The sequence below is a fragment of the Corvus cornix genome, chromosome 6 (genome assembly GCF_000738735.6).
Source record: "Corvus cornix cornix isolate S_Up_H32 chromosome 6, ASM73873v5, whole genome shotgun sequence".
NCBI classification, from domain to species: domain Eukaryota; kingdom Metazoa; phylum Chordata; class Aves; order Passeriformes; family Corvidae; genus Corvus; species Corvus cornix.
In genome coordinates this window covers 35295696-35308152 of record NC_046336.1, presented here as the reverse complement: position 1 = coordinate 35308152, position 12457 = coordinate 35295696, and the positions used below count along the sequence as shown (strand labels likewise).

The window sequence follows — 12457 nt, the reverse complement described above, 5'->3', positions numbered from 1 at the left end:
TTGCCAGATGCTACTGGAAACAACATCAAAGATTTCTGTCCTTCATGGCAATACTTTCAGGCCACCAGTGAGCTCCTAAAACTTTATTTCTTTTTAATATAATGACTATAAAAAGTGACAACTACTTGACTGTCCCTTGCATTTTGCCTTTCCTCTCTATTACATAGACCTAAGTGAGGGGTTTTACTCTCTCTCACCTCTTCTTCCAGTTGTAGAGTGGCTGGTGAGGTCAGCATAAACTGACTTCTACTCTTTGCAAACAAGCAAAACCAAGGACAAAACGGGAACATTAATACACAAAACCAACCAGCACCAACAGAGCCTAAGCTGGTCCTGTAAATCACCATCACCAGAGAAGTGCCAGCCATGGCATAACTTCCCCAATTAAATCTGCAGGGCTAACACTGATATTATGAGGGGTTTTTGGTCCACTTTAAGCAGAGTTGCTTTGCAAATGGCCAGACACCCCCGCAGTGCTGTGGGAGTCCCTACTAAACACACCCACACTATCCTGCTGAAGGGCCCAGCTATGAAACTGCTACTTGCAGGCTCAGAGAATTCCCAGGATGGTTTGGGTTGGAAGGGACCTCAAAGCTCATCCAGTGCCACCCCTGCCATGGGCAGGGACACCTTCCACTGTCCCAGGCTGCTCCAAGCCCCAATGTCCAGCCTGGCCTTGGGCACTGCCAGGGATCCAGGGGCAGCCCCAGCTGCTCTGGGCACCCTGTGCCAGGGCCTGCCCACCCTCACAGCCAACAATTCCTTCCCAATATCCCACCTAAATTTCCCCTCTGGCAGTGGGAAGCCATTCCCTTGTCGTGCCACTCCACTTCCTGCTGCAGGGTCCCCCTCCAGCTTCCCTGCAGCCCCTTCGGACGCTGGAAGGTGCTGTGAGCTCTCCACACATCTTTCTCTTTCTGCCCTTATCTCCCTTGAGTCCTCCGAGCTGTGAAACCCTGTCATCCCTTCATTCTGCCCCAGAGGTAGGACTCTGCTCTCTCAGTGGCTTTAAAGCAGCAGAATGATACCAAGGAAGGTGGGTTTAAAGCTGTTGTGTTGGTAAAATTACTCCCATCACAACTGACAACACGACTAAAGGAACAACACAGACCATGGCTTTCACATTCTGAAAAGCCACTGAGAATGCCACAAAACTTAAAATATTGCATTATGCTCTTTCTGAGCTTGATAGCTGATTTATCTTCCCAGGTGCCTAGCCAATCTGCTGTTCATCCCAACAGCCTCCTGTGCGAACACCACACCAGCAGCCTGCCATGGACACACAAGTCAGCGCTCACTCGAGCAGTTCAGACTCTCAAGGACAGCACAGTTTATCCAAAACTAATAAAAAAAATAAGCGGCAATTGCAGAAATCTGTAACCTCCACACCTCTTCCCTAAGGCAGAGGGGTTTTGGCAGAGGCTCCCCCTCCCTCCTCCTGTACAGACAGCCTGACAAGCTGCTTGATTGTTTCTGGTGTGCGTTACACGTTCAGGTACTGTCTCACAACAATATTAACAGGGCAATTTTAATCAAAGCCACAGGAGGCACTGGAATTAATTACACATTGCTGTAATCCCCATAGCAAAACCATTAGATTTTTTCCACCGACAAAAAATGAGCACGCAACACAAGGCAGCCACTGCCCTGCAACACAGCCCACAGGACAGAGCAGAATTTGTTTTTGTGTTTCAAAGCATCACAAAATCTGCTGTTCCTCACTAACACAGCGTATCAGCAGATCAGATTAATCATTCACAGGTGTATTAATGCTTTAGAAACCTCCACATAAAGAAAAGTTTATTCCACAGTTAATTAGGTATTTACCCAGTTGAACTGATTCATTTATTTTTTTTTTTTGAACATCATGGGAAGAATGATGTTGCTGCACTGGAAGCCAACATGCCATTAGGCAAATGTTTTTCAGCAGTTCATGTTTCCCAAGAGCTGCTGTGTTAAAAAAAAAAAAAAAAGGGGCTTTTTACAAAAATAAGGAGAAAATATACAAATATATACAGAGAGAGTGGTGGAGTCCCCATCCCTGGAGGAGTCCAAGGAATGAGTGGATGTGGCACTCAGTGCTCTGGGCTGGGTGACAAGGTGGGGACTGGTCACAGGCTGGACTCAAACCTGGAGGCCTTTTCCAGCCTCAGTGATTCTACATACGGAATCACTTCTCTACAAACCATTAAAACACTTGCCAGTTTAAAACTGTAGTAAAACAATCATGAGTCCTTCACAGACTACACCCGGGAGGGTCCCACTAACCCAGTGGAACCTGGACTGTGAGCGATTTCCATGTGACCTTGTCCAAGATGTGCAGCTCTTGGTGCCATCACCACACCCAAAATGCCATGGGGTTCCCGAGCAGAGGTGAAGGGGTGCTGGTACTTACTGCAAGTTCCGCTGCTGAACATGGGAATTGTTTCAAACATCATCTTGTGGAACAGCAGTGCCACTGGTCTGTAATCCAGGTGGTTCTTTAACAGGTAGCTATAGTAGTACACGTAGCGTCTCTGACTGGGAATTGTCACTCCCTAAACGGAGGGAAAACAAGTGTCAAGAACCTTGGAAAAACCTTGGATCAGCATCACTGGCAGAGCTCCTGCCCATCACCTCCAGCTGAAGGCACAGCAACCCCAAGGGACAGGTCATTCACTGCTGACCAGCCCCAGCACACAGCAAGCAGGGCACTGGTTTGCCAGTACTTCAGTACATCTCAGGGATGGAGCACCTCTCCCACCAGGAAAGGCTGAGGGAACGGGGATTGTCCCACCTGGAGAAGAGACGCTCTGGGGTGACCTCACTGTGGCCTTCCAGGGCCTGAAGGGGCTACAGGAAACATGGAGAGGGGAGCTGGAGTGACAAGGACAAGGGAGAATGGCTTCCCACTGCCAGAGGGAAGGGTTGGGTTGGATATTGGGAAATAATCCTTCCCTGGGAGGGTGGGCAGGCCCTGGCACAGGGTGCCCAGAGCAGCTGGGGCTGCCCCTGGATCCCTGGCAGTGCCCAAGGCCAGGCTGGACATTGGGGCTTGGAGCAGGCTGGGACAGTGGAAGGTGTCCCTGCCCCTGGCAGGGGGTTGGAACCACCCTCTAAAGTCCCTTCCAACGCAAACCCTTCTGTGATTCTGTGCTCTCCAAACATCCATCCCCAGCAATGAAGCAAAGAATGCAGATTTTTCTCATTTCTTAAAAACAAACGCCACAGACACCCTGAGGGTCATGTCAAAAATAGCTGCTGCTTTTTTTGGGATGGAGAGCATCAAATGTTAAGCAGGAGGTGCCCTAAACATACTCTAAATTTTAGGCACCACTACATTTAAGAATTCTAAAATCCACCACTACAGGAATTACATTTTGACAGTGCTTTAAGTCACAAGACTCTAATGTTTGCTCATATCACTGTATTCAATGCTGCCTTCTCTTACAAAACATCCTGGAATATTTTCCCAAAAATGTGCAAAGTTTCATTAAAATAGGCCCAACAGCCCAAAGTATTCGAAGAAAGACTTCTGTAGAGTTTACAACTCTGAGGTAAACATTTGCTTTCAGAGCATAAAACCTAAGAATGTTTATATTACTGATTTTAAATCAGCTTAAAGCTTCAAATAAAGGAACGGCTTTAAAGCTCTTTGAGCCGATATTTTTAAGTAAAATTGATAAAGATGAAAAATGGTTTCATTTCCCAGAAAATGCATTACACGGTCTAGAACAACCTGTTACTGCAGGCTTGCAACAGCATCACTAAGGAATCTTTCTGATTAAAACTGAATGTGGAATTGGAATAAACTGCAGATAAACAAGAAGTTTTCATGCACGAGTCTGTGAGCATTTCTTCACAAAACCTATACCTCATACTTCTGTAAACTTTTGGTTTCACCTGTTTCACCTCACAGCAGCCATGAACTGAGTGGCCGGAGTGCTTTTAATTTAGCAAATCTCTATTCTGCACACATGAAAACAGTCACTTCCTGCCATTATTAAAAAAAAATGTCGATAATTATGTCTCCTTATCACTTGAGCTGCTTCTAAATTACACAAAAGCCCTTTCCCTGCAGCACTTGCACAATGACCTTCCCCAGCAGCCTTGTACCCTGGCTGTGGTTTTGGCTCAGATGTCCCCACAGTGCTTATCACACCCACTCCTTAAGGCAGCTTTAAAGTTCGCCTTCCCGGGATCTGAGCTTCAGGACTGAGCAAATCCCAGCCTCAGAGCAAGCCAGCAGTGCTTGCCAGTGCTGCCAGAAGGAAGCAGGAGGAAAGCACAGAGGTGAGGAGAACACATCCTTCCCTGCCCACAGCTTCCTCATGCCATGACGGATGTGTCCTATGGAAAACCCCAGGACACCTGGCCAGGACAAGCAAGGGAACACTTTCACACCGATAGTCAATCCCACAGCAAATCCAGTTCTTCTCCAACAGGGCAGTTTTATCCCTGCAGCCAGAGATTTACTCCCTGGAGACACAGCCCTTATATCCTGAGACCCTAAAACCAGTCCCACTGAAGCAGAACTCAAGAGTTCTCCATTTCCAAAGGTCTGAATTCCAAGCAGAACATTTTCATAACAAACTAATGATATTCCAAGGGGTGCAATCAACCACCATTCACTTTTACTCCAGAAGAATAAAGACAGGGAAGTCGCTCAAGCTTGGATTTCCTGTCTATCACCACCACCATTTTTAAAGAGATGTGAGATAAGCTCCTCTGGTCCCTGTGCCAGCGCTTCCAGGGCATCACAAACATTGTCAGGTGCTGCTCCTGGCTCTCCTCTCAACGTAGCACAGGCAGGACTATGAAGAACAAGTATTTTGGAAACAGCATTCCTCACGTTCCCTCCCTACTGTGAGAGTGAAGCTGCAGCCTCAGAGCAGGCCTAGGGCATCACTTTTAGCAGAGGTTGGCACCCGAGCACGTCCAACACACAGACACCACAAGTGACGAGCTCTGACATCAGACGTGGGATCTCTGCCCTGCTCAGAGGGTCATTCTGAGGCTTCCTCACGCAAAATAATTGGTTTTCACTTCCTGTTCTGTTATACAACACGACAGAAACACAGCATGGTCTGGGCTGGAAGGGAACTTGGAGCCCACCAGCCCATCCAGTGCCACCCTGCCATGGCAGGGACACCTTCCACTGTCCCAGGCTGCTCCAAGCCCCAGTGTCCAGCCTGGCCTTGGGCACTGCCAGGGATCCAGGGGCAGCCCCAGCTGCTCTGGGCACCCTGTGCCAGGGCCTGCCCACCCTCCCAGGGAACAATTCCTTCCCAATATCCCATCCAGCCCTGCCCTCTGGCACTGGGAAGCCATTCCCTGTGTCCTGGCACTCCAGCCCTTGTAAAGAGTCTCTCTCCATGTTTCCTGTAGCTCCTTCAGGCACTGGAAGGCCACAATGAGGTCACCCCAGCGCTTCTCCTCTCCAGGCTGGACAATCCCAAATCTCTCAGCCTTTCCCCACTGGAGAACTCTCAGGTGCCATCCTTGAAAATAGAACAGTATGTTGCTCAAAGAATGCTCCAGCACTTGAACAGCTGATCCCCATCCACTGAGCCTCCTTCCAAGCCTAATCCTCACCAAAGAACCCTCCAAGGCAGAAGCAGGAATAAATAAAGACTTTCTCCAGCTGTAGGAAGGTAAGCTGCCAGTCTTTGTCACCACAGTAGTGTGTCAGTATCCATCATAAGGAAAAAAGCAGGATAAACTAATCACTTCAAACACTGGAAGCAGCAGCTTCTTTAGAGGACTTTTTTTGAGGTTACTTCTGGACAATTACAGTTCTTTACCCCAGTTCAGAAAAGTCTGTCTCCTTTGGTGCAAAAGGAAAGTAAAAATCACTCCTGTTCTACAGTGGTGGAGACTGACAGACACCACCACGCAGCCAATACTTTCTAATCTTCATCACTCCCTTCTTCTGACAGAGTTCCCCCACTACAATGAGTTTCAGAAGTTAAAAGAGGCAGCTTGCAGAGGAAATAAAAAACCCCACGGGAGGGTTTGGTCAGAGACAGCCTGGGCTCTGCAGTGTCTTGCTGCCCAGCACAAGAACAGCCTGTGCAGCCACTCTGAGCCTCACCTACACCACCTCTGACTTGATGGTGCAAAGGCCTCCCTGGAGCTGCTTCTCCCGGCAGGCACTCGGGAAAAGCTGGCTCCAGAAGTACTCAGGGCTGTGCTCTTGACCAATTAGTCATACTTCCTCTTGCAATTAGACTCACACTTCCTGCCAGCACAGCCTGAGCCCTCGGAGCAGCACTTTGCCATGAGCATTAATGGCAGCAGTGATTGTAGCCGGGCTGCTCTCAGCAGCTATGTGCGAAGTGGGCACCTTGTCCTTGCTTTAAACCAAGGAAATCTGGTACCTCTTAGAGCCAGTTCTCCTTTATCATACCTCTGCTGGGCCAAAGAGAAAGAAAAAAGGCGTTTGCTTGTCCCTTTGTGCAAACAGCTCTTTTGATGCCTCATTGACTCCGAATTGAGGAAGTCAGTTATACAAAGGTGTGGTGAAATATCAAATCAGAGAGCAGCACTTGACATATAACGCTGAAATATGGGCCACAAGGGAAGAAAAGGCTCCAGGAGCCTCCACTGGAATACCTGTTTATAAACACTACTGAAGGATTATGTGAACCACATGCTGCCCACTGGCCACATCAAGATAACCACACTCAAGTGGAGCTGTAAGGGGGGAAAAAAGTCAACTCTTGCAGTAGAGACATTGAAACCAAAACAAGTTGCTGGTTACAGACAGTATTTACAGTGAAGTAAACAAGGCTCTCACTACTCCTGTTTACTGAGTTCTCCCTCCCCTCCAAGATGCCCAAGGTAGCCCTGAGGTACTGACAAACACCCGACTGACCTCACCTCCAACTTGGAGAAATACAACCTTCTTTTCACAAAAGGGAAACTGAGGCACGACACTTCACTGTGTATTTGTTCAGTTCTGTAGTTTTCATGCTGTTTTATCCAGCCCTGGAGATAATCCTTATCAGCAGGAGTCATCTACTCTGTTTAGTCAGCACACTGCTCATTCCTGGTCTCTCTCATGCACTTTTACCAAAAGCCACGAAAGTTTTGATGGGAAACCTTGACCTTGTCTCCACTGCAGTACTACACCACAACCATCTCAGCAGGACACGGAATAACAGCTCCACCTTGTCAGGAGAGCTAACTTGGGAGTCACTTGCTCCTTCCAATGAATTAACAGGCAAATTCTAAAATTCCTTATGTGACACTTCTGCTCTCAAGAGCCTTCAGACACGAAGCTCTTCTTATTAGAGAGCAACACACTGTGAAATTAATACTTTGTGCAAATACTCCAGGAACAGAGAGAGCTCTGTGCCTGAGGAGGCTGGAACTGGCTTGCAGGGATGACCCCTTGGGATGCTCAACCAACACACTCAGGGAAATAATGGCAGGTGAGCAGGGAAACTTGCTAAAATGACCTTAAAAGTCCCACTTTATCGCCTTTGGAGAAGATTTCAAATAAGGAGGTTAAATTCCCATCAATGAGGCCTAGCCCTGCCAGAAAGGTTCTTAACTACCCTTTACTGACGAGGGGCATCCAACAATAAGGGTCTTCCAGTCGGGATAGTCCCCTATGCATCTCCAAACCCCACCACAGCAGTTAAGGGAACCTGAGGAGATGAACAACTCATCCATTCAGGCACAATAAGCTGGAACAATCCTTGCATTTGGGCTGAAAATGCTGAACGAGAAAGTTCACTGCCCCTCTGATGCACCACGTGGCAGAACAGTGCTGAAAAAGCCATTTAAAATCAACTGTCCAGGTCTTCTTGAACAGGACATGTTAAAACCAGGCTGGTTTAGTGTTATGACTAAAGGCTACTGCTGCTCAGGAAAGCTGTTCCATTTCCAGCTGCACTGATCCAATCCTATTGAAGCTAAATTGGACATTGCAACTGATGGGATGGATTTCTTAAAGGGTTTGAGCATCAAATGGACCTCAAGGAGGAAAAGCAGCAAGTTACAGGTAGGGGGACAGAAGAACAAGGAACAGCTCACCTTCTTGTCTCTGGTCCTTACTTCCCCATAGAAATCCAGGGCTTCTTGGGCCCTTAAAAACTTGCCTCGATGCAACAAATATGCACAAATCATTACACCAGTTCGTCCCTTTCCAGCTTTACAGTGGATTGCTGCCACATGATTGTCATCTTCACTTAGCCACTGGTCAAGATCTTCACAAAAAGGTTTGATGAGCTCCAGCTGTGGTGGGTTATGGTCTTCAAAAGGGTACTGTGCAACTGCAGGGAGAAGGAGGAGTTCATCAGAACCTCGGCAGGCAAAGCAAGCTCAGACAGGTCAACCTTTGTGACAAGCATGTAAAAATTAAGTTATTCAATAAACCCCCCATCTTACATATCTAGATGTATTTTTAATTCCAGTATTATTCATCATGTCATAAGCACTGCAGACATTTCTCCAGTAATCCATCAGCAGGCATCTTGCTCCATGAAGCAACTATTTCACACCTCTATTGAACCGAGTGGCACAGGCTCTGTAACACGAATTTTCTAGAATTTAGGAGCGTGCTGGCACACAGAATAACCTTGTGAAAAGCCATTACTCCAGCAATAATTAAACTACCTGCTGAGAGAGAACAAGGCCAGACCTCAGCCACTGAGCAGACAACAGGAGCTTTGCTGAAAAATTACTGAACACAGTTGGCTCTACAATGGGAACAAACTCTCCGAATTCGCTCAAAGGCCTTGTGAAATAAAAACCTGCCATTTCCGTATTTCACAAATGGTAACTGGGAGAGCAATCTCAGGTAAGGCACTGGCAACACTTATGGGGCACCAAGCAACACTGTCCTTTCTGCATGGGTGTATTCACACACTTTTTTCCATCTGGAGATGGAAAGAATTTTGAGCGATGCAGGAAATGGAAGGAAACCCAAGAGAGCCAAAAATAAGCAGAGAGAAGCACCCAAACTTCTCCCACTTCAGATCAGATGAGCAACAATGTCCCCCTGACCAGCAGCACTACACACAAGGTTCTGCTTTCAGCAGAACAGCACTTGATGAAGTGCACCCCAATTCCCCTCTGACAGCCTTGGGATCTTACAAACACAACTCTGGTTCACTTCAAAATTCTCAGCTAGAAACAGCATTTCCTTTTCTGGGCTAAAAATGAATACATTTCATTTTTTGGCAAGTGCCTGTATTGGTTTCGTAAGCACTGCTCTGTAGTCACGCACACAGGGCTCCTTTTGATGAATCCCCAAGGACTCCAAGAGCAGAAGTGAGGGATGAAGTTATGGAACTGCTAAAGGACTGCAGGACAAGTCCACAGCCTTTTGGAGGGATCCACAGTTTATTCACTCAGAGGACAGACTGCCCACTTCATCTCCCAGAACAAACAGGGAAGCTGATAAAGTGAATCATCTTTGCTGAAGAGGCAACACATGTTCACAAACATCAACACACAGTAATAAACTCTTCCATGTGGAAGATCCAAAGGCTTCCCAAATGATCCCCAAAGTTTTATGTGAACTTCAAGACGGAATTTATTTAGAAATCCCTAAGAAAAGAAGCTGAAAAACTGCTGCAAATTAGACTCAAAGCCATACAGACAATCACAACTACAGCCAGCAAGGTTCCCACAAAAAGGGGAGTCAAGAAGTCCTGAAAGAACAGCCTGAAAAACCACAAGCACTCACAGGACGCTGAAGATGCTATCCAAGATTTGCAATCAAAAGCAAACCTCGTGGTACCTCCTTCAAAGCTGGAGTGAGAAGATGAAATGGGTGCCCTGGGACGGTGCGGAGGGATTAAGAGAAAGGAAACACTAAAATGCACGGTCTTGAGCAGGTCCTTGAGAAAGGTGCAGGTCCCTCCATGGATTTTGACTCCTAGCAGTGGAGCACACAGCATGGAGAATAGTCCTGATTACTCTCTCCAAGCCCCTACATGTTGTAAGAAAAATCCCATAGCACATAGAAGAGTTTAAAAAAAAAAAAAAAAAAAAAAAAAAAAAAAAAAAAAAAGGAAAGGAAAGCCTGTGGCAAAGCAGAAGGCAATTCCAGCATGGAAGGATTTCAGAAACTGGAAAAACCATGGACACAAAGCTAGTGCTCAAAGAAGATGAAGAGCTTTCAGTGTTTAATGTGATGCAAGATCATCCTGGGTAAGTAACGAACTACTCTGGTGTTTCAAGCTCAGTGTACGAATCAGAAGCTCCCTTTGCAGTCAGTTCACTTCAGGAGACTCTCAAGTGGAACTTTTGTTCCTCTGCTAAGGGAAGTCCTGAGTCACCAATTTGGTTATCTGAGGTTAACTAATTCGGGGGTGAAAATTAAAGAATGCAACACATCTTGTGCAGAGGAGCTGTGAAAGGTGCTGTCACAAACAGCGTTTGGGGCTGGGATTGACAGCGAAGGGAGCTGAGCACCCCCGTACCAAAAAGCAGAAATTAAAGCAAACATATGTTCTGGCCATATTAGAACACGTCCTCTTCTCTTCTTACCCAAAGCACTGCTCAAGCAGATCCTAAAATACTTTTTTCTGGCTGGTGTGTATGGAGTGAGGTTTCAGGGCACTGTCATTCAACATTGTAAGAGCAAATCAGAAGCAGTGACAATTTCAACAAGACAATTTCAGTCCTTCTATATTCACACATTAAAGCAGCCAATTATATTTTGGTCACGTTCTAAATCTTCTTCATAACTAAAAGGATGGCTTAAAATAATAAAAATGAAAACCAGAAGTTAAGCCCTTGCTATGATGTAGAATAAGCCAGTGAGGCCAAAATTTGTTCATCTCCTACAATTCTGAAGGTACAAGAACTCCTCATCTCCCCTCATCTGAAGCACAGGAACTACAAGCTCTACTACTGAGCAAGAGATGCTCCTCTGGCCAAAGAACAAAGGTAAACCCGCATTTATTTATTAGCTGGGGAGGTAATACTGACACAACAGGTACATGAGTATCCACTCACAAGGAGCTGGTCAAAAGGCACCCCTGAAAGATTCCCCACTGCTTTTGGTAGCTCTGCAAAGTGTCAAAGACCCAACTTGTCTCTAAGAGGCATCATATGGGAATTAATTTTTTTTTAGCATCTGAAGGTCCTGCCAGATCTTCCAAAAGTTGCTTTATATGTATAGTGATAGTGGCTTAAGTGTTCTCCATTTTCAGCCTTCATAAAAACCAGACTCCTCCGAGCCTCATGTGTAAACTGTACAAGAAGTTTGTACTTCACTGAACTGAACCTTCTGTGTAACCCATTCTGCAGAAATTTCTTGCAACTGTAGACTTTTTATTAGATCTTGATCTTTAACTGTCAGGAACACACTTTTTTGAAAGCACCAAGAATACAGCAAGTTTTTCCAATGACTCAAAGCAATCTGACATCATTCCTTGTGCCCAAATCTCCTACACGACTATTCATCAGCTCCTCCTTTAGGCCTCCATTCACTGAGGATCCACGAGAACACACATTAGGCAGTAGAAACGTACCTCTGCAGTTAAATTTGGCGGTGTCATAATGTCTTTCAGCACATCTGAAAAAGAAAAATAGACAAGAGTTCAAGACAAGTCTCTGAGGCACTCCCAGCATCTGTCACACCCAGGAAAATCATGCATGCCCATCACCTTTATGATTTAAAACTAGAGGTTACACACAGAAAAACTGTTTTGCTGCAGACTGCTCGCTAAAGTATGAGTTCTTTTACTGCAAGGCAAATACTCGCCCTCTGGTAATTGTAGTTTTAGTCAGCGTGACTCAATTCATGCACGTAATGCAATGGATTATTACCCTCTAACCCCGTGCACGAGCAGCTCCAGCACTGGAGCACCTTTCTGCTGCCAAACACACGGACAGCAGACAGCTGTGACCTTCACCCAAGGGATCCTCAGAACACAGGTCACGGTGCCTCAGCAGCAGCACGGGTGCTCGGAGTGATGGGGGTCACAAGGACATCGCAGGACCACCACGAGCCCCGCTGAGTATTATCACAGAGACCACTTGTATCAAGCAGGGATTGGGACACTGCTCTGCCACTTGGCATTGATTCCTGAATTTAAGTGAACCCTGTAAGCCAGTCAGCCATGTTCCCCCTCAGACCTGGGACATGGTACATTTCTGAAGGCTCTGGAGTCGCATCAGTCTCTCACCACTCGAGGAGACCCTCTCCAGCTGGACAGGAGCACAGCAAACCACACTGGATTTGCCTTACAGGGTGACTTGCCCAAGGATAAACACCAGTCACAGGCAGAAACAACCCCAAAACAGCGTATTAAGGAATGACCAGATCAGATCTTGGGGTAAGGGGAAAGAAGGCAAGAGTGCATACCCTCTAGAACTTGCCTTGGAGCTGCTCCCTGCAGGCAAAATGGTGTGAGTGGAAGCGCAGTTCAGAAAGGAGAACTGGGAACAATCCTGCCTCAAATCCTGCCAAGAGCAGCTTGGATGGGGACCTGAGCAACCTGACCTAGTGAAT

The 12457-nt window shown here is 46.6% G+C and overlaps 1 protein-coding gene across 1 annotated transcript in view; it reads right to left on the bottom strand.

Annotated features, from left to right (window-relative positions):
* The window catches only part of PTEN (phosphatase and tensin homolog), a 49490-nt gene that overhangs the window by 12487 nt on the left and 24546 nt on the right, over positions 1 to 12457 (bottom strand). The window contains exons 4-6 of the mRNA XM_039553760.1: positions 11475 to 11518; positions 8023 to 8261; positions 2396 to 2537 (exon numbers count right to left, since the gene is read on the bottom strand). Of these exons, the coding sequence (XP_039409694.1) occupies positions 2396 to 2537; positions 8023 to 8261; positions 11475 to 11518 (425 nt within the window). The remainder of the gene's footprint in view (positions 1 to 2395; positions 2538 to 8022; positions 8262 to 11474; positions 11519 to 12457) is intronic.